The sequence below is a fragment of the Vipera ursinii genome (assembly GCF_947247035.1).
Source record: "Vipera ursinii genome assembly, chromosome: 3".
NCBI lineage: Eukaryota > Metazoa > Chordata > Lepidosauria > Squamata > Viperidae > Vipera > Vipera ursinii.
The window spans coordinates 129,887,637-129,915,632 of NC_139516.1; the positions used below are offsets into that span (position 1 = coordinate 129,887,637).

General features: G+C 40.0%; 1 protein-coding gene across 4 annotated transcripts; it reads left to right on the forward strand.

Moving 5' to 3' along the window:
- The first annotated feature begins 8,219 nt into the window (after window positions 1-8,219).
- OTULINL (OTU deubiquitinase with linear linkage specificity like) lies at window positions 8,220-27,964 on the forward strand. 4 transcript variants are annotated; one of them, XM_083358379.1, is made up of 10 exons: window positions 8,289-8,386; window positions 8,530-8,585; window positions 19,336-19,503; window positions 20,832-20,988; window positions 22,115-22,146; window positions 22,256-22,347; window positions 24,261-24,410; window positions 25,155-25,283; window positions 26,125-26,397; window positions 27,684-27,964. In XM_083358379.1, exons 4-10 carry the CDS (start codon window positions 20,918-20,920, stop codon window positions 27,861-27,863), a joined length of 927 nt encoding a protein of 308 aa, XP_083214505.1. In that variant the 5' UTR covers window positions 8,289-8,386; window positions 8,530-8,585; window positions 19,336-19,503; window positions 20,832-20,917; the 3' UTR covers window positions 27,864-27,964. The 4 variants fall into 4 exon arrangements, with proteins under 4 accessions (XP_083214504.1, XP_083214505.1, XP_083214506.1 ...); XM_083358378.1 differs by lacking the exon at window positions 8,530-8,585 and having other exon boundaries at window positions 8,220-8,297; XM_083358380.1 differs by lacking the exons at window positions 8,289-8,386; window positions 8,530-8,585 and adding an exon at window positions 18,420-18,437.
- The last annotated feature ends 32 nt before the right edge of the window (window positions 27,965-27,996 follow it).

Below are 27,996 nucleotides of genomic sequence, written 5' to 3' on the forward strand. Positions count from 1 at the left end.
TCAATGTGGAGAAAAGCAAAGTTTTACATTTAGGTAGGAAAAATCAAAGGTACAAGCACAGATTGGGCAAGACCTGGCTTAAAAACAGTAACTGTGAGAGGGATCTTGGAGTCTTAGTGGACGATCACTTAACCATGAACCAGCAGTGTGCAGCAGCAGCCAAAAAAGCTAATAAAATCCTGGGCTGTATAAACAGGCATAGGATCAAGATCACGTGAATACCGCTTTATAAAACCCTAGTAAGACCACATCTGGAATACTGCAGCCAATTTTGGTCACCATATCACAAAAAAGATGTTGAGAGTTTGGAAAAAATTCAGAGAAGAGCAACTAAGATGATCAAAGGCCTGGAGACTAAAACATATGAAAAACGGCTGTAGGACTTGGGTTTGGCTAGCCTAAAGAAAAGAATAGGGGAGACATGATAGCAGTATTCCAGTATTTGAGGGGCTCCCACAAAGAAGAGTGGGTCACGTTATTCACCAAAGCACAGAGGGCAGGACAAGAAACAATGGTTGGAAACTGATCAAAGACAGAAGCGACCTGGAATTAAGGAGAAACTTCCTGACAGTGAAAACAATTAACCAGTGGAACAGCTTGCCTTCAGAAATCGTGGGCACTCCATCACTGGAGATTTTTAAAAAGAGGCTAGAGACAGTCACTTGTCTGAGATGGTATAGGTTCTCCTGCTTGAGCAGGGGGCTGGACTAGAAGACCCCCAAGGTCCCTTTAAGCTCTATTCTATTATAAGTTATTGAAAAATCCTTATTTGTGGGTTGAGAATCCTCTTACATAGCTGTTGAAAAGCTGCTATGCTAGTCACCCAAGCATTTATTATTAGTTTCCATTGAAATAAAATATAAAAATACACAGTCACATTTCTAGGTATAAGAGGTAACATAATTGCCATAATAGGTAATTTCAAGCAATAAGAACACCTATGTAAGCAAAAATTATAGTTAATACTTTGTTTATTGTGATCGCAAAGGATAGGACCTCAGCCCTTAGGGGAGGTACTTCTGCATCTGCAAATGTTTTTGGTAATTTTCATCCTCTTCCAATCAGTTTCCAATATGTCCACCCAAACAGATATATTGATTGTATAAACATATACACCCCTCTAAATGGTTTTTTTCCACTCAATTTCAGAGTGAAAAAAGTGAATTTGATAGATTCTGCATTGACTCGTATACCATGAATTAATTCTATGGGTATCCTGAATCACAAGCAATTTGGCTGCTAAGGAATGTAACCAAGGCCAGCATGACCCCCATTCTTAACCAAGTCTTTTGAAAAGCTCATATTGTAAAGTACGGGAGTAGAATAACACCTACTAATTTATTAAATTCATTTAAAATTTATCTATTTTTTTCAAATATAAATTTAACTGCAATATAAAACAACATAAAATTTAAACTAAAAAAAAATCCTATGCCACAAAGCAAATTCGCTCTACTAAAAGATAGTATGATATTGTGTCTTCAGTGTACATTAGTAAGTACCTGTGAGAACTAAATGGCACTAAAACCTACTTTTTCTCTGACCAAGAAATTCACTTATAATTATGTGATAACTGTTTCCAAGATTTGTGACAGTGATACAGCCTTTCCCTCTATTCCTGTAAAAAAGGTAAAGGTTCCCCCGCACATGCGTGCTAGTCGTTTCCGACTCTAGGGGCCGGTGCTCATCTCCGTTTCATAGCCGAAGAGCCAGCGTTTGTCCGAGGACGTCTCCGTGGTCATGTGGCCGGCATGACTAGACGCCAAAGGCGCACGGAACGCTGTTACCTTCCCACCATAGTGGTCCCTATTTTTCTACTTGCATTTTTACGTGCTTTCGAACTGCTAGGTGGGCAGAAGCTGGGACGAGTAACAGGCGCTCACTCTGTTACGCGGCACTCGGGATTCGACCCGCCAAACTGCCGACCTTCTGATCGACAAGCTCAGCGTCCTAACCCACTGAGCCACCGCGTCCCTATCTCTGTACATTTACCCTTTAAATACATCATAAGGCTTTTTTTTTAAAAAAAGTTTTTCTTACAAGTTCTGCTACCGTATAAAGAACAATTTAATGTGAAAAGAAAGTGCAACTTCTTTATATACTCTGATAAAAAGGCATAAAGCTTTTTATAAGAACAGCATAAGCCAAGGAAATTGTTTTAGATTGACGACGGATTAAATTAGGCTTTCTCTATGCTAAAAAAAAAAGTTTCCTTCATTATACTGTTGGGCTGGGTTTTGGTTTTGGGTGTGTGTCTCTGTGTGTGTTTGGTGCAGTGTACAAGCTATGAAGCTTTTTTTGAGATTATCGGAAATGATAACAGGAAGTTTTGCCTCCCTGCTATTAGTTCTATAAAGATTAGCCATTTATGAAAATATGTTTTGCTACAACCAGCAACTAAAGAAGGGGAAGCAGGAACTCTATCTGAAAAGGTTTTTGTCTCATTACCACTCTAAAATAAATAATATTGATCAACCGGACAAGCAAGGAAATGAAATGCCAAGGAGCTGATGAACTTCAGTGTTCATTCGAAAGGGAAAAGCGAGTTTCTAAGGCTGAAATGAAATGTACATAGGAGAGAAAAGAGTCTTCTTCAGTACTTTTAAAGCCCTGAAAGACTTTAAAATTGAACAACAGGTAGACCGTGTTTAGTGACCACAACTAGGATTATCAACTCAGGCGTTAAGCAAAACAGTCACTAAGTGAAATCTCAACAACTGTGCTTACAATCTTTCCTCAGCTTTCCTTTCCTTTACAAACCTGCAAAGTTCTTCAGTGTGAGAACTGATCATAAAGTTACTTTTTTATCACTGCTGTAACTGTGAACAGTCACTGTACGAGGCAGACACTAAGCGAGGACTATCTGTATATGTAAGCTTTATATAAAATCTTTCCAAAGGGATATGTTACAATCTTATACTCCGCATAAAAAAAAGAAATTTTGATTATACGTTATGGTGGGTATTTTTTCCTTCAATGCCAAAGTCAACTGTCATGTGACAGTATTCTAGAGAAATTAGAGCAGCGTTTCCCAACCTTAGGAACTTGAAGATGCGTGGACTTCAACTCCCAGAATTCCCCAGCCAGCATAGCTGGCTGGGGAATTCTGGGAGTTGAAGTCCACGCATCTTCAAGTTCCTAAGGTTGGGAAACGCTGAATTAGAGGAAGAACAAATTTGCTGGGCATTAGCCTCCAGTGTGAGAAGAATTGCTGACCTTGCATAATCTAGCTCAGAAACTTTATAAAAAGCTGATTTCCAGTGTTGTATTGGCAAATAATTGGAGGGAATAATTGTATCATCCTTTGATAGTTTCCAGTGAGGTGTTTAGAATGTATGAATTAAATGAAAAATAAGCTATTGGGAAAACATTCTTCTTGCACTACTGAAAATCAGCTCAAAGATTCAATCAAATCAAGGAGTAAAGTTTCTAAGTATTTGCCTAAACACTTCAGGTAAGCTTTATGTTTAATCTTTCAACAAAAACTCTAAAAAATCTGATGTATGTGTTGAACACAGTCACTTCTCAGAGAACTTTGTGCTTTCCACTTTCTGAAACAAGTTATCTTTTTAGTGGCACTCATAATTTAGACATTCCTCTCAAAGAAAGCTCATCAAATTTTATTTGTTGAGATATTTTACCTAATAATATATATTTAAATGTTTGGCCGGTATTTTGAGTTCTTTCGAATAAGTGGCATTGTTGCTATATGCTGCACATATTGTTTTTAGCTATTTTGTTTTTAGGTAAGGCTTTTTTGTGAGGAAAACTGGCTTTTTAATTCCCCATGTGACTGAAACTGCGTTAAATGAATTTTAGAATATATTGCACCAGTCCCAAAAACTCATTTTGATTTTGCAGACAGAATTCATGTAAGGCAAAAGACAGGCTTTTTGCTCAAATATAAAATTGCATTGAAAATATATTCTTGATCTGAAGTCTGCAACTAATTTGCACATTCTAACTATGTATTTGCATGTAATAGTTACAATGGTGTCTATCCGACTACTATTGGAGACCAGGCTTCAGTCCAAATTGTTTGCTCAAGGAGTATTGGTTTCTATTTTCTGCATATATGCTCAATGTTAAAATTTAACTAGCCTCTGGACTACATTGGCTTGATAGAAATTAATTATTTATCTGAAGTAGGCTTGAATCATTTGAGTAAAAAAAAATCACTTTTACAAGTTTTGCAGCAATAGTATTGTTTGCAACTATACATTTTTAAGAATAGCATTCCCCATCTGAAGGCAAGGCTGCCTGGGAATGACAGGTAGTCCTCAACTTACAGCTGGTCACTTAGCAACTGTTCAGAGTTATAATGGGCTCTAAAAAGGGACAAATGACTCAGATTCAAAGTTCCAACATCCAGCCCTCCTGCAGTCAAGTAACTGCATTTTGGGCACCCGGCAACTGACCCACATTTACAGCCATTTGTAGCATTCTGCAGTCACATGATCACGATTTATGATGTTCTTTCTGGAAATCAGCATTTATTTCCATTTTCTGGAAAACAAAAACGCCCATACCAAACAATGGATTTTCTTAGCAACCACAAATTCACTTAACAACTATGGTGATTTATTTAACTACTGCCGCAAAAGGGTTATAAAATCATGCATGGTCATTTGATGACCTGTTTTATGACTGTCATGACTTATGACTGAAATTTCAGGGTTCAATTATGGTCATAAGTCAAGGACTTCATGTATAGCAGTTCTAATACATTAGAACTAAGGACACTGTATAAGGCTGTCTAAATTTTACTAACCTGGGCAGTAATTATAGCAAAATAATCAGAAGTCTACTACTGATTCTGGCAATAACAAATTAAAGGCAAGGCATCTATGGAAATATAACAATGGCCAGATTCAAAATTCAGCCATGATGACAGATGTAATGGATACTCATATCATGGAAAAGATCAATAGGTTGTAACTTTGGGTGCTGGGGAGAAATATCTTGCTTGACCCAATAAAAATCTGTGCAGTTTAGCACTCATTTTTAGCTGTGTCACTCATAACAGTTCTCAAAAATGCACAAGTATTTTAAATAAGATTAAATATCCTTTGTCTGGTGTCATTTTTCTTCATAGGTTAATAGCCATTGACAGATGCATTTCCAATAAATCCATCACACTAACCTGCTAGGGAAGCTCCAAATTTTTATGTGGGTAGAAGAGCACAGGTAGTCCTCATCTTACAACCACAACTGAGCCCAAATTTTCTATTGCTAAGCGAGGCATTTCTTAAGTGAGTTTTGTCCCATTTTATGACTTTTCTTGCCACAGTTGTTAAGTGAATCACTACAGTTCTTAAATTATTAACACAGTTGTTAAGTGAATCTGGCTTCCCCCTTGACTTTGCTTGTCAGAAGGTCATAAAAGGAGATCACATGACCCCCGGGGACATTGCAGCCATCATAAATATAAATCAGTTGCCAAGCATCTGAGTTTTGATCACATGAACCATGGAGATGCTGCAACGGTTGTAAGTGTAAAAAACGGTCATAAGCCGTTGTTTTTCAGTGCTGTTGCAACTTCAAATGGTTATTACACAAATGGTTGTAAGTCAAGGACTACCTGTAGTTGCATTTATGCGTATCGTCTACCTATCTACAGGACTACCTGTAGAGTGACTGACATTCCTAACCCTCATTTCTGAGTTTAGCCTACTTCGGAACGATTAGTACTAGCAATTCATTATGTGTGCTTGCATGTCACGTGTACGTTAGATATAATGCAAAGCACAGCAGTAGATAATGCAAAGCAACTCGGAGCAATGTTTTTAAAAGATGCGAGTTAATAGACATCTCAGTTCTTGCCCTCCACTTTTTGAAGTCCTTCTGAAGAAACCTTGCTAAGAAAACCGCAGGGACTTGTCCAGGCAGTCCCCAAGAATCAATGTGTCTTGAAGGCATGCACACACAACAATAAGTATTCAATGACAAAGCATACTTCGAGTGGGAGGGCATTCTTCATCATTTTCTGCATGGTTTATAGCAAGTTATTGGCTAAAAGTACTTGGTGGGGAGGGAAGGACTCTTCCTGGTGGTATTGCAAACCCTGATCAGATGTCTTCAGATCACCACTAGGCACTCACTGAGATGCTTATTTGCCAAGCTTTATTGAGCTAAAGTAATCTTCTCTGAGGGGGTTCGTTCTGCCTGTCCTCTCTGCTCTCTCCTATGCTTACTGTACAACTGAGAAAGCTGAGCAAGTACTGCAAAACAGTTTATTTTGTACTTGTTTTCTCCACTGTTTCTTTGTGCAGATGGTCCTTGACGTACGACCACAACTGAGCCCAGAATTGATGTTGCTAAATGAGAAATTTGTTAACTGAACTTTTCTTGCCACATCTTTCAAGCGAATCAAAGCCTTGTTAAATTAGTAACACGGTTGTCAAGCGAATCAGGCTTCCCCATAGAGTTTGCTTGTCAGAAGGTCACCAAAGATGGTCACACAACCCCCCCCCCCGGGGACACCGCCACCGTCATAAATGTGAACCAGTTGTCCAGCATCTGAATGTAAATCATGTGACCGTGGGGATGCTGCAGCAGTCATACGTGTGAAAAATGGTCATAAGTCACTTTTTTTTCAGTGCCGGTGTAACTTCCAACAGTCACTGATCAAACTGTTGTAAGTCAAGAACTACCTGTATTTGGAAATGCATTTTAAAAACTGGATGCAGTATACAATAGGGTGTCTTCTAACTTCATAAAAATTATAAAGGAATTCGCCCACAGCAGTTTCCATCCTTTCGGATGGGGCTCTGGAGAACATCACTTCTGAGGGGTCCTTGGTGCCCTCTGAGTTGGCTTGTTTTCCTGCAGACGTTTCGTTACTAGGTAACTAGGTAACACAATCAGTGCTAGTAAGGAGTGCTGTTTATTTATTTATTTATTTATTGATGGGATTTATATCCCGCCCTATCTCCCGAAGGACTCAGGGCGGCTAACAGCAAAACATATAATAAGTACAGAAATCAAGATAGAAATAAAATTGAGAACATCTGTGCAATAAATTAAAATTAGAGAATTTTAAAAAAAATTAAAAATACTAAATATAAATTAATTAAAATGCCTGTCAGTCTAGGTCAGCCTGGTGGAACAGGAGTGTTTTGAGGCCGCGGCGAAAGGATTGGAGGTTTTGGGCCATCCGAAGCTCAGGGGGGAGCTGATTCCATAGGGCTGACGCTCCCACAGAGAAGGCCCTCCCCCTGGGGGTCACCAGCCGACATTGCCTAGCTGACGGTACCCTGAGGAGGCCTTGCTGTTGGTTTACGTTCTAGTGTCTTGCCTGTCTGGGGTGGGGGCGGTCTTAGGGATTCTTTGGTTGGGCTCTTTATTAATGGCTCTGGGGCAGTTTCTTGATCGGGGTATTGACTCGACTGTTGGTCTGAAGGTAAGCAAGTAAGCAATACTCCAATCAAGAAACTGTCACAGAGCCATTACTAAATAGCCCAACCAAAGAATCCCTAAGACCGCCGTCCCCCCCCACGACACCCCAGACAGGAAAGACACCAGACTATAAACCAGACATGTCAAATACAAGGCCCGGGGGGGGGGGGAGCAGATCCGGCCTGCAAAGTGATTTCATGTGGCCCGCGAAGCCATCCTGGAAACAGTGAAGGAACGGCCCCCACTGCCTTGGCCCTGGCCCAGAGACCCTCCTTCTGCCAGAGACCCTCAGATCTGTCCCACTCCTGCCCAGGCCCCCATAGGCACCCTTGATGCAAATGATGTAGAACTGACCACGCCCACCCAGTAGGCCATACGCACTCTAGCCACGCCCACCCAATAGGCCACACCCACCCTGGCCACGCCCACCCAGCCCCTTGAGGGCAACCGCAATGCTGATGCGGCCCTCAATGAAATTGAGTTTGACACCCCTGATATAAACCGACATCAAGCAGCACTCCTTTCTACCGGTAGCACTGATGGTGTTACCTAGTTTGGGTAAAGAAACGTCTGCAAGGAAACAAATAAGCTCAGAGAACACCAAGGAACCTCCCCCTTCATTTCAACCCTCAGCTACAAATATTCTCCTTCCCTTCTGTTTAAAAATAACAAAACAAAAAAAAAACCACACACACACACACACACACACACAAAACAGGCCGCTTCGCTTTCAGAGCGGCCCGCCCGCTCTCCCGAGGACATGCGAGGGAGGCGTGGCCGCTGGCGCGGTCCGTCAGCCAGAGGGGCCGAGGCACCGCCTTCGCCGCCGCCTTCGCCTTCCCCAGCCTCGCCAGCGCGCCTCAGCCGCCGCCCTTGGAAACAGGCTCAGCCGCGGAGTGGTAAGCACCGGCCCTTCGTCGCCAGGCTTCTCCCCGGCCCTCCGCAGGCCAAGCCAGAGGGGGGGAAAAAAGCGCGGTCGAGACGCTAGGTCAGGGGTCTTCAAACTTGGCCCTTTTATGACTTGTGGACTTCAACTCCCAGAATTCCTCAGCCAGCAAAGCTGACTGAGGAATTCTGGGAGTTGAAGTCCACAAGTCATAAAAGGGCCAAGTTTGAAGACCCCTGCGCTAGGTGAAGCCACTCCAGCGCAGCGCTCTTCGCTTGGCGCCCTTTGGGACGGCTCGCCGGTAGGAAGGCGGGCGGCGGCGGCGGCGGGGGAGTGGTGGGTGGTGGGAACGGCGTAGCGGAGTCGGGGCTCTGCCCCCTCGTCCCCTTTTCCTTCGTGCTCGGCGCCCCGAGTTCACGTGGGCAGTGCGGCTGCCGTTCAATGACCTGCACCGCTCGGGTCACTTGTGGAGGAGGGTCGGCTCTTCCGACCTAAGGTCTTGTCTTTCGCTATCGCCCGAGACGCAGGTTGCAACCTTCGGCGGCGTGCACGTGTGTATGGGGCTTGTGCGGGAGGGGAGGGGGGCGGTTTGCTTCCCCTACGCCGGTTCTTCTGGCTTTCTTTGCTGACTTCTCAAATCGCCCTGTTCCGGAGCCCGGAAAAATGAGCTGTTGAGAGCTCAGGCTGAGAGAGGAGGAGGAGGAGGAGGAGGAGGAGAGGAAGTCGACTGCGTTGGCTTTGCAAGGCAAGCTGAAAGGCTGTGGTCGGGGCTTCGTGATTGAATGCCGTGATAAGGTCCATATATGTGCAACGACAAGATCGGTCAACTCTTCCCCAAAACCCAAGGAGGAGAAAAACAACCAACGCTGCTAATGTCTATGATAACGCCTCCCCTTCGCACCCCTCAGCTCCACCGGTGGGCGGTTGCCTGCCCCATCTGAACCTACCAACTAACGCAGGGGTCTTCAAACTGGGCCCTTTTATGACTTGTGGACTTCAAGTCCCAGAATTCCTCAGCCAGGAATTCTGGGAGTTAAAGTCCACAAGTCTTAAAGTTGCCAAGTTTGAAGACCCCTGGCTTAAAACATAAGAGACCTCATTGGTTATTACCCTCAAAATGTAAATGTGGCATTTATTCAGTGCTGTACTGGTACTGTTCACAATACAGAAACCTGCTGCTGATGGTAACCCTAGATTATTTTATTTCAATTTAATTGAATGAGTTACACATTTACTTTGGTTATTGTGTGTCCTATGGCGCACAAAGATACTATGTTGGTTGCCAAAGTATATGATAGTATAAGCTGGCTGAGGAATTCTGGGAGTTGAAGTCCACAAGTCATAAAAGGGCCAAGTTTGAAGACCCCTGAACTAACGTGTCCTTCTGCAGGGTACAAATTTGGCGACCTGCAGCAGGAAGGTTATCACTCGGGTTTAGAGCAGGCTCCCATAAAGGGAAAGCCCCCAAGGTTCCCAACAGGAATAGCCAACAGCCATGGGAACAGACTGGGCAAGGGAAGGCTATTCATGCAGTGTAGGAGTTTTACTTCTGCTGGTAAGATAAATCTCTTTCATGAGCATCAGCTATGATTGTTGTTGTTGTTGTTAGTTGCGAAGTCGTGTCCGACCCATCGCGACCCTATGGACAATGTTCCTCCAGGCCTTCCTGTCCTCTACCATCTTCTGGAGTCCATCATAGCTCAGCTATGATAGATTTTTTTAAAAAAATGTTTTTTTCCAGTCATTTCAGACTCCTAAGGAATCTGGTGTGTGTGTGTGTGTGTGTGTGTGTGTGTGTGTGTGTGAGAGAGAGAGAGAGAGAGAGAGAGAGAGAGAGAGAGAGAGAACAGGTAGCAAGATAGCATCAGTAGTAATAATAATACTGATAATACTAATACTAATAATATAATAATACTACTACTACTACTACTACTACTAATAATAATAATAATAATAATAATAATAATAATAATAATAATAATAATAATAATAATAATAATAATAATAATTTTATTTGTATACTGCCCTTCTCCAGAAGGACTCAGGGCGGTGAACGGGGCAATACATGTTAAAAGACAAGAATACAAAAATTAAAAGAGATTAAACAAGATGCTCAAAAACTATAACAATAAGTTAAAATACATAAAAAGCAATAAAACCCAAACCCATCACCCATCAGGCCAGTCCGGCTTGTTCAAACAGGTAGGTCTTTAGATCGCGCCGGTAGTCTTGGGCTTGTTAAGATAACCATTGTCATTTTTTTCTGTGAGCACTCTGGCACATTTTAACAACAATAACAATAATAATAGTAAAGTTGGAAGGGACCTTGGAGGTCATCTAGTCCAACCCCCTGCTCAGGCAGAAAACCCTATACCATTTCAGACAAATGGCTGTCCAGTCTCTTCTTAAAAACTTCCAGTGTTGCAGCATTCACAGCTTCTGGAGGCAGGTTGTTCCACTGATTAATTGTTCTAACTGTCAGGAGTTCTAGGTTGCTTCTCTCTCTGGTTAAGTTGTCCTGCCTTCAGGTGCTTTGGAGAATAGTTCGACTCCCTCTTCTTTGTGGCAACCACTAAAATATTGGAACACTCCTATCATGTCTTCGTCCTTCTCTTCATTAAACTAGACATATCCAATTCCAGCAACCGTTCCCTATATGTTTTAGCCTCCAGTCCCCTAATCATCTTTGTTGCTCTTCTCTGTACTCTTTCTAGAGTCTCAATATCTTTTTTACATTGTGGTGACCAAAACTGGATGCAGTATTCCAAGTATGGCCTTACCAAGGCATTGTAAAGTGGTATTAACACTTCACGTGATCTTGATTCTATCCCTCTGTTAATGGCTTTTTTGGCAGCTGCAGCACACCGCCGGCTCATATTTAAGTGATTGTCCACTAGGACTCCAAGATCCCTCTCACAGTTACTTCTATTGAGCAAAATACCACCTATACTATACCTATGCATTTGTTTTTTCTTGCCTAAATGTAGAACCTTGCTTTTTTCACATTGAATTTCATTTTGTTAGATAGTGCCCAATGTTCAGGTCTGTCAAGATCCTTCTATATCTTAAGCCTATCTTCTGGAGTGTTGGCTATTTCTGCCAGCTTAGTGTCATCTGCAAATTTGATGAGTTGCCCATCTATCCCCTGATCCAAATCATTGATGAAGATGTTGATGAGCACTGGGTCCAGAACCTAGCACCCCCCTTTTTTTAAAATGAAATTCTGTTCCTTCCATTCCACTACAGAGGGAAATTCACAGTTCAAAAATTGATCAGTGTGAAATGGTTTGAAATCGTGTTTTTTTTTCCATTAGTATACAAGGGGGAGAGCTTTTCCTTAGCTTAGGAGAGTGGAAGATGTGTTGAGTTCTGGCAAAAGAATGTAAAGCCTGACCTCTCACTTTTATAACAAGATATTAGAGATGGATTTCTTCGGAACAGGATAGATTTAGAACATGAGGCTATTTTTTTTTTATTGAAAAGTTTTAAGATACAATTTTCCTTTAAAAAACCCCCCTTCCCCCTCCCTCCTCCCCCCCCTACCTCCCCCCCTCCCCCCCGACTTCCCAGAGCTAAATACAAGGTATATATATAAAAAAAAGCAAACATAAACAACCATATACTAACAACTATAAATTCTAAAATCCATCACTCTCTAGCTTATATAGGATAAAACAAACCTTAGCAATATTAAATATATATAAAAAACTAAGATAGAAAAAGAAACACTCTCTAACTTATATAGGATAAAACAAACCTTAATAATATTAAATATATATTAAAAACAAAAAAAAAAGAAAAAAAACCCCAAGATAGAAAGAAAAAAAGAAAAAGAAAAAAAAGGAAAAAAGAGTTATTCAAATACTACATAATACTTCTTAACCCTATACTTATCCTAAATAAACTCCATCCATTTTGTCCATTCCATGATATAACGTTCTTACAGATAATCTTTCACATTAACCAAAATCTTCGCCACCTCAACCAAATCAGAAAACTTTAAAGTCAACTCTTCTGTAATCGGCAGTTCCTCTTCCAGTGCCACATCTATAATTATTCCAAACAAAAAAAAAGATTGCAAACAAAACTTTAACCTCCATTTAAGAATCTTCTGTATATTCCACCAAACTTTATTCCAAAAAACATGAGGCTATTTTATAACACAAAATTGCAAGGTGCCATACTCCTTTTCCAATCACCAGTGAACTGCACATTTTTTCTGGATACTTTTTGACATTCATCCTTGATTTCTCCTTTCCTTTCTCCCTTCTCAACAGTCCTTTGGTCATATTTAGTCCACTGGTCATTGTGCCTATTCATTGGACACATTGGACATATTCAGTCTCCAGGGTCAGCTGCCTCCCTTCCTCTTTAGGCTTGGTTGTTTGAAATATTTGCTTTTCTGCAAACCTTAAAATCCCTACAAGCCTGTTGGCTGATGCCATTTACATGAGAATCCATGTTTGAGAATTCTGAATTAATGTGCAAAGAAGCCTTGTCTAGGCAAGTACTCTCTTTTCTGGCAGCAGAACAGATTCCTAAGAACCCATGCGGCTATTTGGGTAATTTAGTTGCAAGTGCTGAGGATTAAAATGGAACCATTTACAGTATATATATATTTTTAATTCCATTTATATCCCACCCTTCTCCGAAGACTCAGGGCGGCTTACAAGTTTAGCAGTAGCCTTCATTCTATGTATATGCCTGCTTATTAGGGCTTTCACACACACACACCCCAAGTGGCATTATTACAAAGTCAGCCTAATTGCCCCCAACAATCTGGGTCCATGCAACCATGATTATATGGCCACTAAGCTGTAGTTCTTCCATATGAAAATTCAAAAGATTTCTTCAAAGTTTTGCCTTAATTCTGTTCTTTTCCTAATGTTTTGTAAGGAAGAAGCTTTACAGCATTTTTCAGATATTATCTCTTGGCATTTGTACTCGTGTTGTTGAGGAAAGGAAGTGTTTTCCATCAAGAAAATATTAAGGTTAAAATTGTGAAGCAAAAGAGCAGCTTTGAGGCCTGTGGATGTTGAGTTGCAAATTTGAAATAGCTGTGCAGTTTTTAACAAAACCACACTTGGTATGGGTGTGGCATGCAAACACAAAGAAATGAAATCAGCTGTTGTTGGTTCTGCCCATGTTGCTGAAATTCTGCATCCAAAGTCCAGGCTCATTTACAATTCTTTTTGAGTTCCTTTTATCATTGAGAGGTATATCTCAAGTTAAGTGGGTGGAGGAAATTGCAATAAAGCAGACAATCATTGGCTGAAAATTCTTCCCCAGAGAGTATGTTGATCAAAAGTATGCTATCAAATTGGAGTGACATATTCAAAAGTGTCCATCACATTCAATCATGGACTCCATATCTTAAACGTGTTTATTAATTGCTTGTATGGAGAGGTAAAGGGAATCATTATCGTATTTGCAGTTGAGCATGACACATGAAGTAGATAATATCCTATAATAATTTATATATGGTTTGATAGAGTAATGTATAAAGTAACAGAAAATGAACAGAAAATGAAAAAATGCCCTTTGTGGAACAAAATCAAATGCACAGAAATAGAATGGGAGATATCTCATGCGATAGGAGTGTAGAAAAAATAAATGCAATTTTGGCTGCATGAACAGAAATGTAGTTTCCAAATTCTAAGAAATAGTGGTTCATCTTTGTTTTTGTTGGTCAGGCCATACCTTGAGTACTGTATTGTACACAGAATCAGACAGAGCAACAACAGAAAAAAGATGATGGGGTTTAAAACTAGGAATAGAAATGAACAGAGCTGGGAATGTTTAGTGCTAGCAAGAGAAGACTGAGCAGAATATGATAGGATCTGATAGACGTTCAAAACCTATTCTCTACACCTCCAAAATGCAGCACGTAGTGTTAGGTTAAACACATTCTGGGAGAGAGAAGTTCCCTGAGGACAGACTCCAGCGCGAATGCGAAAGTTCAGAAGATTAATTCTCTGGTCCTGGTGACCAACCCAGATTGGATCCATGAATCAAAACCGTAGGGGTTGAAAGGGACCTTGGAGTCCTTCTATTCCAATCCCCTGCCTAAGGCAGGAGTCCTAGTACCCTTGGACAAATGGCTGAAAACCTCCAGCAAGGGAGCACCCTTAACTCCAGGAAGCAAGCTGTTCCATTGCTTAATAGTTTTACTGTGTGGAAATTCCTCCTTGTTTCCATGTTGCATGAGCTTCCACCCATTTCTTCTTGGCTTATACTCAAGTGTAAGCCTCTGTATCATGTTCTTGGATCTTTGCACCTGAGAGACAACTTGATAGCTTGTCTAGTCCGCAGATGGCTGATTCTCGACCTCTGAGGAGTGAGTGACCAATCATCACCATCACATTCCTTTTCCTCTTTGCGGCACCCAGCAGACTCCTCTTCTCTGTGACACTGAGCTACTTTTCTTTCTGTCACTGGAACAGAAGACTCTTCTTCAGATGTCTGCATGTCTTCTTCCAGAGGGAGGGTAGGAAATTGATTGTTAAGCTCCAGTGGCAGGGATGGTTTTTTTCAGTTCTTCTGTTCTCCCAGTGACATGCTGCCATCACGCCTCCTCTAGGGCTCCATATTTCTGGGTAGTTGTTTCTTCCTTGCTGTGTTCAGTTTGTAGGCAGACTTTTTTTTGTCTTTTCCTTTTCCTTTTCCCAATTTAGATTCTTAGCTGTAAGATTTGCCTGCCCTTAAACGTGTAGGCCACTAGGTTGATCCAGTGAAATGAAGCCCCTTTCTCTGTTGCTCATGGTGAGCTCTTCTCCAGTCTCTATCCAAACACCCTATGAAAAACCCCACACAGAGATCAGTGTTTACGCTTTGATTCTCACCACCCACTGGAGCACAAAATGGGAGTTATCCGAACCCTATACAACTGAGCTGAAGGCCTACCTACCAGCAAAGAGGGGAAAGAGAAAGAACAAAACCACATCAAGGAAGCCCTCAGAACTTGTGGCTATCCCAAGTGGGCCTTCATCAAATCCAAAAGAGACCCAGCAGGAGCTACTCCATGACACACAGAGAAGAAAACAATAAATGAAGCAACATAGTCATTCCGTACATTGCAGGAATATCGGGAGAACTCAGGAGGATCATCAGCCAACACAACTTACGTGCACACTTCAAACCCAAGAATACACTAAGGCAGAAACCTGTCCACCCCAAGGATAAAACAGCCAGACGCAAACTGAGCAATGTGGTATGTGCAGTACCGTGTGCAGATCTGTACGTTGGGGAAACAAAACAATCATTTCATAAACGCATGGCACAACATAGGAGAACAAACTTATCGGGACAAGATTCAGCAGTCCATCTGTATTTAAAAGACAGAGGTCATTCTTTTGAAGGTAGCAAAATGCACATTTTGGACAGAGAGGACCACTGGTTTGAAAGAGGGGTCAAAGAGGCATCTATGTCAAAATTGAACAGCCCTCTCTCAACGGCGAGGGGAGGAATACAACATCATCTATCACCAGTCTACAACACAGTCCTTTCAACATTTCCAAGACGGTTCCACACCCATTTGCACTGCTCAGGTGACCCTGACGACATAGGTGGCCTTAATGACTCTCTAAATGAATGCAAATGACCAGCTGTCTGCAAGGGGTATAAATCGTTCCCTTCCCCTACCATCCAGTCAAAGCTGAAGAAGCTTCTTGGATGAGAAGTGAAATGTCTTCAGAGAAAAACAAGAAAGTCCAGTTGTCTCATGCCTCATCTTTGCAACACCCATGACCTGGATGACTGAGAATCTCCATAGGCATTCCAACAGGGACTAAACACTCATCTGTCAGGAAAAATGCATTTAGCAGTGGACTTGATGGCTACTCAACTATATGGTTCTGTGTTCAGACCTGGATGTCTTTTTTGCTTTCTGAACCAACACAAAATTAGAAAGAAATTATTTAAAAGGGATCAGGACTCTTTCAGTTTGTTAAGTTAATTTTCCAAAAATAGAATAGAATGAGGCCAAATTGGGTCTGCCAAATGCAGTGGAAAAAAATACTAATAATTAAAGAGGATCCAACAATAATTTTACTGAAGCTAGCACATTGCAGTGAGTCACTGATATACTGCTAAAAAGAATAAAGAACACTAGAGAGTGCCTTAACAAGCTCTTATATAAGATTACAATGACTGAAGGTAAGGATATATAGTATATACACACTGGACCATTAACAAATAATTATCTTAAGGTTGTAAGGAATAAGCTAGGGATTTAGGAAGGAATCTATTCCTCTATGCCAGGAAAGAGAACATTCTGTAATGCAGGATACTGAGAACTGTGATAACCAGTCAAGTTGGTTGTTATTCTAACAGTTTGAGCATGCATTCCTCTTTGAAGGGGAGAGTTATAAATCCATCTGGAACTAGTGTCCTTGAGAATTTTGCAGTTTATGGAGACATGCAATTTGTGAATTCCTGTCCTACATTCAAGTGTAAACCTTGCATTTGCTATTCATTTACATAATTTCAGCTCAAGGGGATATATATCATGGGAGAGTAGTTGTGGCATGCAAAGAGGGGACATAGTTTAGCAATTAAGACTAGATAAATTGACTTTTATATTAAAGAGATAAGGAACGGCAAAGATATTCAGTAATTATCGATGACCTGTCTATGAGCTCACAGAAGGAATGCAGACTGCATGGAAGAATCCAGCAAAATTTTCATGTTCAAAAATTAGCCAGATTTATGGAGAGGTTGCACTATTCATTAGACTAGTGTTTCCCAACCTTGGTCACTTGAAGATGTGTGGACTTCAACTCCCAGAATTCCCCAGGCAGCAAAGCTGAAGTCCACACATCTTCAAGTGGCCAAGGTTGGGAGACACAGATGTAAAAGATCAGCTACATTAACTAGGTCATGGGTAGGCAACCTTGGCTCTTTTAGGACTCGTGGACTTCAACTCCCAGAATTCCTGAGCCAGCATGGCTGGCTGAGGAATTCTGGGAGTTGAAGTCCACACATCTTCAAGTGGCCACGGTTGGGAAACACATACGGTGGGGTAGCGGCTTGGAATGTTGCCAACAGCACTCTTGCAATCCTCTCCCTGAATAGATTCTCCTATTAGGGCAGGGCTTTTTAACCAGTGGTGTGGGTACCACCTGTGGTACATTGGCACCTGGCAGGTGGTACACGACCATCCTAGAAAAGTAGCGGGGGAGGGGAATGAGCTGAGAGATGGCTGAGCGAGAGATGGCTGGAGCTGCAGGGCTTCAGGGCTCGGCGGAAGTGCCAGGATCAGCGCCAGGCTCCAGAAGAAGCGCCAATCAGCTGGAATGTTGCAGCATCTCCAGGGTCTTGTGATTTACATTCAGATGCTTGGCATGTGAAGTGACCAAAACCTGCTGCAACCACCCAGCAGAGGGGGGGGAGAATAAAAACCAAACACCCCCCCACCCCCGCTGCCAATCCTCAACAGAAATGCTCACAACAATGAAAACCTCGGACAGGAGGAAGAGCGCCGCCAGACGGGCAGGCAGGTGTCTTGCTCGGCTGTGGCTTGGGGTGCACTTTTTTCAGTGCCAATGTAACTTTGAACAGTCACTAAGCGAACTGTTGTAAGTCGAGGACTGCCTGTACTTCACTTTTTCCTTTTTTTTTTTTTTTTTTTTGGTCATCAAGTTTTTGACACCTTGCTAGGCGACTGGTGGTACTCGGATGTTGCCATATCCTGAAAGTGGTACAACAGGTGAAAAGGTTGAAAAGCCCTGTATTAGGGGGATTTGAAAGAATTCCAAAAGTTATGATCTGGCTTTTTTCTACATAAAAGTGAGGCCCCTTTTAGAATCATCTGTCTTGCTTTGCAATAACAATTTGAGAGAGAGTGTGTTGTTTTTAACCTTGACCTCTGCTGCATATGTCATGACATTTCTTATTATCACATCCCTTCTTCTTAGCTGAATGTTAGGCAAATCAAACGTAATAATTTCAAACATTTTTTTTTTAATCTTGCATTACTTATCACAATATATATTATTCTTGGGGGAAAAATAATTGTTGGAAGGGCTGTCAAAACATTTTGCTTTTTTTCTGGTTGTTCATAGCTGTAACTGTGGCCGACCCTTGGTTCCACCTGCCCATCACTAAATGTAGACTTCCTGGGTTTCCACCCCATCATCGGCAAACATAAAACTTGGTACCTGTGATAATCCACTTTATGTAATCAAAGAGAATAAACGAACAATACCAAAAAAAGTAATGAACTTTATTGATATTAGGTAGTGCATAAGTGGTAAAAGGAGTAAATTAAGCAATTGCCCACACTTTAAATGCTCTACTCCATATGATGGAAAGGTAGAATAAAAACAGATGATTTAAATCAGAGGTCCCCAACCTTTTGGGCAGCAGGGACTGGTTCTGTGGAGAAAGGTTTTTCCACGGACTGGAGAGGGCATGCTTTTGTGTGCTGCCTGCATCCCACGGATGGGGCTTTGCTTGTTTGTGCGGACCGGTTGCTGGCATGCCGCGGCCCGGTATCAGTCCACAGACCGGGGGTTGGGGGACCCCTGATCTAAATGCTCCATCATATTTGAGGAAGGTTCAGCTGAAGATAAATCCTTTATCTGGATGGCCGGAATCAGGATTGTTTTTGCTATAGACTGATTGCAGTTTTCTTTCCTGGCTTGCCAAGTGTTTGGCCAAGTTATTTATTAAATTTATCTCCCAGCTTTTGTTCAGAAGTTTAAGGTGGTATAGGTAGCCTTTCCTTTCTTTATCTGTGCCTTTGTTTCTTTCACTTTTCCCTTCCATACAACTTCTGATACTAGAGGGAAATTAAATACTGTCCACAGGGATTTAGGTGATTGCTTACTTAGAAGCTGTCCTACTCAGTATTCACTGTTTTATCATGCTCATTTTCCCTTTTTCCTTAATTTTCTGAATTGTCACATTTAAAAAAAAATCTTAAATTTTACACACTTAATGCTTTAAAAAAAATCTGAAGTTTACCTGACTGCCTTATTTTACTCATGTATAGATATGTCATCCAGGCTACCATGATATACAGTATATACCTAATGCTGTATTCTTTCTAGGAAGATATTCTGGTAGTGGGTTACCACAACACGGCTGACACAGTCTAAAGAGAAGCACAAATGAGTGGGGATCCAGTGCCAGATTGCCACGGGAACTGAGGACTACCCCAATTGCATAAGGAATGCCATCTTTCAACAGACTTCACCCAACTTCACAATGGCTAACAGGTTATCATTTCTTGGATTTTGGGTGCTTTTACACTGAAAAAATAAAGACAAAACAAATGTGTAGTGGCCAGATCAGAGTTGGAGCCATGGAAGGGGAAGACTTAGCTTTCCTTCCCTCCTCTCATTTCCCATTTGAGAATAGCCCTATTTTAAAATGTTTCTAGTTCTTCTTTCTCTGTACTACTAATTAAAAAGGAAATCTAGCTTCAGGTTGCATCTACTTTCTGGGTTAGTATGACATAGGAGTCCCAAATTAGATTGGGTATCAACTTTGAGGGCCACTCAGGATGGACTTTGTAATATTGTACTTGCTAACTAACAGTATATTTTGTATTTTAATTTGACTCATTTTTATCTCTTTTTAAAAGATAACATTCCTAAATTTCAAGATAAAAAAGTGTCTTGGTTCGCCAGTTCAGGATAGGATGGGATCTCTGGAGTTTGTCTTCTGATAAGAGAAAGCTTGTTAGTGCTAATTGGCATTTGGTTAGTCTCTCTGTGATCTTCAAACAGCCTTATGACTTTTTTCCTAATCAACATCTTAAATTTTACGCCCCTGCTTTCCTCAAACCTCATTTCAAATGGTATATGTGTGGTCACATTTAAAATGTTCAACTCCATGTAACTGATTTTCTATGCAAAGGAAGGGTTATTTTTGTTCTGTCCATTCAACTTTTCTCTTGTGGTTTCCTTTGATGTGCTAACTATAAAAAGGATTGAAATCTCGGTCTCAGAATTCTCTCTTTACATGAGAGGAATCCTTTTTAATCAGAACATTCTGAATAAATCATAATAAAATGATCTTCCTGCCTCGATGCCTTTATGGAGTCTGGGCATACTGGGGTCACAGCCTAAGCCATTTTGGGCTAACAACCTGACCAGAGTACTACTTTTGCATGTGACACTGGACTTCTCATTGCAAATACAACCAGTAGTTGGGTTTGTATAGCCATGGCAATAATATACAGTTGGCATGAACACAGCCATACTTTGTCAAAGTTTCAGCTTCAGATGTTGTGTTTTTAAATGATCTCTGCAGTGCTTTAGAGTGGATCTTGGAACACTTTAAAATAGTTGGAATCCAGGAGAAAGACACAGCAGCTTTAATGCTTCTTTTATGCTCATCTGTATACAGAAGCATATTTTGGGGATTCAGTCCAAAGCGTTTCACAGCCCCTGCCTGCTACAGCATGTTGTGCAATCATGGCCCCAAATGGGCATATTTTTTTTATTGTTTAAAGCGGACAAACCTTGTATCTTTTTTTTAAAAAAAAGTTTCATTTCCTAATATATAAATTTCATGAAACTTAATCCTTTCTCTGTTCTAGGCTAAAATGAAGTACAGTCTTGAAGCAGAACTGACTGCCACTCCTATTCCCTGTTACGAGCAGCATAGGAAGAATTTGGGTTAACTATGACAGTTTTTGCTACTGCTCTTTGGTTTTGTAGGCAACTGTGTGCATACCTAGCTTATCTCCTGAAAAGGTCAGTTTTAGAATACTGTTTATAGTTTCCTGTCAAATGTTTTTGGAGCCTTACAGTGTGAATATATTTAATAGATGCTCAGAAGTATAACAGAATGTTTCATTGTGGAGTACTTCCTGTTTGGGTTTCTAGCAGTTCCATATCATTGCCTCCTGGTTGTTGTTTTTTTAAATTCTTTCAAGCATTTTGTTCTGAAGATGCCAAGCATGCTTACTGATTACTGACAAAATCTGGGGAGGAGGAAAAGTATCTGTCATAGCATTTTTCCTTAAAAGTTCACTTGTACAAAACTTGGAGTTCAGTTAAGTCCACTTAGAATTTCCTCTGGCTGTACAGTAGAAGACTTGGTGCTCGTAACGTTTCCTGGAAAAGAGGGGAATATATACCGCTCCTGGATATGGAAAGTGTCTGTACCTATCACAGTTAATGAATATTGATATCTCATTTAATTCAAAAGCCACATGGTGATTTGCTTCTCTGTGGTTTAGCAATAGCACTTAGATTTATATACCACCCCATAGTTCTTTACAGTCCTCTCTAAGCGGTTTACAGAGTCAGCATATTGCCCCCAAACATCTGGGTCCTCATTTTACCAATCCTGAAGCAATGGAAGGCTGAGTCAACCTTGAGGTGGTCAGGATCGAAGGAATCGAACTCCTGGCAGTGAGCAGAGTTAGCCTACAATACTGCTTTCTAACCACTAGGCCACCACAGTGTTTAGTACATCATATGCTCCTAGCCAGTTTGGTTTGTAAGCCCTGGTTTATGGTTTAGTCCAGGGGTAGGCAACCTTGGCTCTTTTATGACTCGTGGACTTCAACTCCCAGAATTCCTGAGCCAGCTGGCTCAGGAATTCTGGGAGTTGAAGTCCACGAGTCATAAAAGAGCCAAGGTTGCCTACCCCTGGTTTAGTCTGTTGTATGAAACTGGAAAAAAATTGATTTATTCAGTTAATTGATTAAGCAGACTATACCATGCCATACTTTGTGACCCAGCCTTTTGTTGCACAAATAAATACTTTTCTATCATCCCCAAGCCTCTAGCTAGCTTTCCCAATGTTATAAAATTGTGTGAAAACTTGATTGTTTCACATGCTCTGACTGCTGATCTTTTGCTTGGATTTCAGGTGCAGCAGATACCTACAGAGAATATTCACAAGTAAAATTTGTGTTATTGTTATGTCTGCATGTGTGTGTGTGTGCTAAAAAAAACCTTTAGTAATATAAACAGATTCATTTTATTAAGTCATACTTGACATTTTGTTTAGATAACCGAAGTGTTTCGGGCGAAACTGATTTACTCGCTTTCTGTGCAAAAGAATGGAAAGGAGAAACAGAGCAGGCAAAACAAATGAGAGAGGTGAGCTGCCAAGTACAAAATGGCGTTCTTTTCGATGACCAGACAATCAAAATGTCTTCTCTATTGGGGCAACAATGATATCTCAATATATAAGAAGAAAAATATCAAACTGAGAATTGCATAACCCAAACTTGTCTTCTCTAATGAAATTATATGTTAACCTCGAAACTATTTTCAAAATGGGGAGAAAAATGTAGGCATGTTTACATGCTGTTTTAACATTGTAGATTAAAAATATGAAAAATATAGAACAGGAGAGTCCCAAGTTCAGTACCCCATTCATGCTTGGTGACTGGCATAAGTACTGTTGGGAACCTACCAACCAGGCAAGGAGGAGGGATTAAGCAGGGAGTTAGCTATGAGTCGTTGTACAGCTGCAAAAGACCTAGGACTGACACACACAAACACACACCTGAGTTCCATGGAACTTGTTCCCAAGAGGTGACAAGCAGTCTGGGGAGATTCTTGTATTGTAGGTAGAATAAAGTGGTCAACCTGAACATTTCACACGTGGATCCTGTTGCTTGCACGTGACATGTAGCATCTCTCAGCTCAGTGTAAAAGTTTAGACTTGGGAAGTTGTACCATATGAAATAAAGAGAGCCAATTTGGTCTAGTGGTTAAGGCACCAGGCTAGAAAGCAGGAGACAGTTCAAATCCCACCTTAGCCATGAAAGTTAGCTGGGTGACTTTGGGCCAGTCACACACACTCACCCAACCCACCTCACAAGGTTGTTGGGGGGAAAGGTGTGTGGGAAATGCTCGTTACCTCAAGTTATTTGTAAAGAAATAATAAAGATTGGATATAAATAAATAAATGACAGGTTTAAAGAAATTTATCATGATAATATTTGGAATAAAGAGCAGTTTTCCAAGTTCCCTATTTTTTTTAAACAAAAGACGATGTTTTTTTCCCTCCCATATTTGTTTCCCATTATTTTGTTAGATATATAGCTAGATAGTAGATATAAACTTTCCTGCAAAGTAATTTCAGCTTAATGACCTAAAATGAGATTCCTTGGGGGAATAATAAGTAGAGGTAGCTTCATGAACAATTAAGTAAACTTGCTCTATTTTTAGTGATGTTCTGAGGGTCTCCCTGAATTAAAATTGAGATTATCCTCTTTGTTTTCAAAGAGGGCTCATTTTAACTGCAATTCTGTTGCCATTCTGCAGTTTTGTTTTCTACTTTGTTTAATTCATTCTGACTTATTGCATATTAACCTTGTGAGAATTAATGGGGAATTGTTTTGTGAGCTGGTATCATGGTGTGAAAATTGTGTAATTTTTAAAATGTTATTAACTGCAGTTTGAAAGGTAAGCATTATGCTACATTGATAAACACTTGTTTTCCTGCTGTTAAAGGACCGCTTGCTATACTATAAATCTTTTTATACCTGGGATCATTAGCAGATGCTAACATTAACAACAAGAGTATATTAACAGGGGTAAGCTTGGATGCAGCCTAATCAGGAGTAACAGTTAAAGTTTGGATTCCTTTACCTAGGACAAACTTAATAATATTGTTTAAAATTGTATTGGTTCAGAGCTGTTTTTCCTCATTTTTGAAAATGTAATGCTGCCTTTCTGAATTGGCTCGTGGCTCAGTTTTTGAAGCCTTTTTTATGTAACTGGTATCTAGTATATGGATGGGGTATTTTGCTATTCTGGATTTTAGTTTGAATGTTGCCTCAAAAAGTCTATTATGTTTGTAGAAAAAAATAATACATCTATCGGGAAGGGGGCTATGCAGGCCACTAAAAGGTTCCTGGGGACCACATGTGGCCAAGTGACCTACATTTTACAAGTAAATATGTTCTCTAATTACTTAATTATGTAATTGCTATTAATCAATTAAACTATTGCTCTGACTAGTCATTTGTCTCACCCACCCCCTTTTTATTTTTTCAAAGTCTTACAAAACATTATTTTGGAGGTACCACGTGAAATATATCAGACAAGTCAGTGGAGATAAGTACTGTTTGCTAAGAGCTGTGCTATTCCAGATATTCAGCCAAGGTCTCCCTCTTCCATCATGGACTAAGGCCACAGATATACTAAAGGTAAATCACAAAATAAATGATGATCTAAAGAAAAAAAAGACTTTTTTAATGTTTTGATTTTTAAAGGTACAATTGTAAAAGTGGGATCACTTTCATATACTTTTGAACTTTGAGTTCAGGTATAGTAGAACTTAATAATGTATCTTGCCTCCCAGTTTTTCAGAAATCTGGAAGTATCTTTTATTTGGAAGCAAATATTCTTTTTCGAAACATTAGGATGAGAAGGCATAGATGAATTATACTTGTTATCCCTATACTTGTATTGTAGCTTTTATCTACAGGTAGTCTTCAATTTATGAATATTCAAGTTACAACAGACTCAAAAAACAGATATGACCTGTCCTTGAAGTTATGACTGATGCACCACCACCAGTCTCAAGGTCCAATTTCAGATGCTTAGTAACTGGCACACATTTATTAGGAATTGCAGTGTCCCATGGTCCCATGAATGTGTTTTGCAGTGTTTGCTGTTTTCCAGCAAAAACGCCCATTGGATAAGCTAGATTCAGACTTATAACCATGTATTAATAACCACATGATTAGCTTAATGATTGTGGTGACTCTATAAAAATGGTCATAAAATTGAGTCCAGCCGCATGTGAACTTACAACTACAACCAGTTATGACCAAAAGTTTGGGCTCAATTGTGGTCATAAGTTGAGGACTATCTGTAAATAATTTAGGGCATCCTAATTTCCTGTTGAATTTTTCCACTGAGGAATCAGTCGTGCTCTTCTTTTTCAGCTCCCTGAAAAACTTCTTTATTCACAAGGATGTAATTGGATCCAACAGTACAGCTTTGGATCACAACAATATACAGGTTCAAATACACTAGGAGAATTACGTAAATGTATTGAAGCATTAAAAGGACAGGTAAGTGGGCAGATATTAAGGGATAAACGAAAATCTAAAGCTTACGGGTGCCATAACTATTATTAAGAGTAATTACCATTAGCATAAGTAGCTAAAACTCAGGTTGACCAATCAGTATATGGTCGGGGAAGCATATAAATATTGAAGGAAAAATTGTAAATGCTATTTTTTAAAAAAAACAACAGTTTGATAATATGCCTTAGAATGCATTTTAAAATTATTGTGCTTTACAAGATACTCAATTTCTTGCATATTTCTGTAACCATGAGTTAACATTTCTTTTAGTATCTCAGAAAAGCACTGTGATTTTGACAATCTGCAAATATATTTACCTTATGTGAGGTTAAAAACTGTTGTTTTTACCCCGTCAAAACTGCTTAAAGGTGTAATTTTGTCATACTAATATGTACCCTCCCTTGAAGAACATTCCTTTGAGTTAAACATATTATTTAATGAATTGACTGCATTATACATAGCATCTTTCATACCTGTGAGCCACTCCAGGAACTGGTGGACTATTCCTGTTTAAAATACCAGCTGTTCATTCATTTCCTCTTTCTGGATGTCATACTCCGTTCTTTTTCTCTCCATTTTTGTCTTCACCCTTTCCCAAAATGATCAGTCAAATTCCTCAGTCCTCACTCAGCTGTTCTAGGGGTTTTTCCTCTCCTTCATTCAAGTTATTTCTTACAAGTGCCTCCACCTATTAATGCCTACCTCTTGTATGCAGATCCATTTTGCTATGAGTAGATACGATACCCAAAATGTTTTCGCCAAAATAAAGCAACTGTTTCACATAGATCCGAAAGCTAATTTTCTCTCATCCTATTCTCTTTTGCAGTGGATGGAAATCAGTGGTATTAAGGATCAAGCTCAACGACAGAATTTTTGCAATGCACTTTTTACCGGTGGAAGCATGGAGCATAAGTGCTATGAGGCCATAAAATTCATCATGCTCTATCAAGTAATAGAAGCTTATGAATACTTGGCCAGTAACCAGGAATGCATTCCAAACTTTTTTAGTGACCTTTTTAGACGGGATACTTCTTTGGACCCTTTAAGTTACATGATGAATCATCTGAATTCAATAGGGGACAGAAGAGGTCTTGATCAGGTAAACGCCAAACAAAATTTAATAAATTTTGGCATTAAAAAAGAACTTAGAAGGCTTAAATTGATTTACTTCTATGCTGTCCAGAGCAAGAAAAGTAGTAGCAGGCTAAGATTTTGTGCCATATTTTTAAATCACAGGGCTTAATAAGTGATCCGTTTTCTGTTTCTGCTTATTTTGCAAGTTTTTTTTTTACTTGTATTTTTCATATAGAAGAAAAAAGTTATGGAGGGGACTGAAGCTACATCTTGTGATCATACTCCAGTTTTGTTTTTTTGATACCAGAGAAAGGGTTTTTTGCAATAGTGGCAAAAAGGCTTTTTTATTCTCAGTGACATTTTAGGTTTCATAAAAGCATAAAAATTTGTAGGATCCAACCTGGGTCGGTCACCAGGACCAGAGATTTTGTCTTTTGAGCTTTCGGAATTGTGCTGGAGCCCATCTTCAAGAAACTTGAACAATCAATTTTGCAGCTACTAAGATTGTTGGATGAGCAGGCACAAAAACAGCCAGGAAGTGACTGAAGCCTGGGAAACAGACCCCTCGTCAATCAACAGGAGTGGTAATTTATCACCACCCTATCAAGGGCTGGACAGCCAATGACTTAATAGCCAATCATCAACACACCCCAATCAACATCTAAAAAGCCACTATATAAATACCACACAGAGAACAGCGTGTACTCTGGTAGAGAGAAATTCCCTGAAGATGGGCTTGAGCATGAGTCCAAAAGCTCAGAAGATGAAACCTTTGGTCCTAGTGGCTAACCTAGATTGTTTCCTACAACGTTATCCTGGGACACATATATTTGCCTCCATTCATAAAAAGTGTTATATGGGGAATATGCTTTTGCCACATTTAGTTCTCTGTGTTTTTGTGGAAGTGGAGATCACCTTGCCCGTTAATTTTAAAAATAAAATACCTGATATGTCACAAATATATTAACTTGATTGGTCATACCTTTTTTTCCAGGTCTCTCTCTTTGTATATTTTGTCACATTTTTCATTGCTTTTAAAGGTCTTAATTAGTGCAAATTCTTACTGATCTAATTTGAAGAATATATTGCTTGAAATGGGAGGGGCTTGGTATGGTTCAGAGGGAAATGGATTACTTCTTTCCTGAATCAACATGTTTTATGGGCTCATGTGCATCAGAAGCTGAGATATACGCTCTAGTTTATGAGAAAAGAAGTAGCCAAATCAACCATCTTAATTATGAATTTACATGAATTGTACATTATAACTTGTTTTTTCTATAGATTGTGAGTTTCATTTTTTCTCCTCCACAGATTGATCTGTTTCTCCTTGGGCATTCTCTTGAAATAAAAATAATAGTTTATAGGTTGTGTAAGATTAATACCAAAGATTTCCTAGAAACTTACACAGATGAATATCAGAGGGATTGGCATAAGGTCCTCCTCCTAACTGAAGATGACCGTCATTATCACATTCCTGTTGCTAAGATATGACTTTTTCAGGCTGACAAATATTTCCACATCAAATCCTTCTGAAGAAATTTGTTCAGATGAATGGCATACTGTATTTAAGAAATATCTCTGCTAAATAAAAATATGTATGAAACAGTTGTTGGCCAGGCTATCT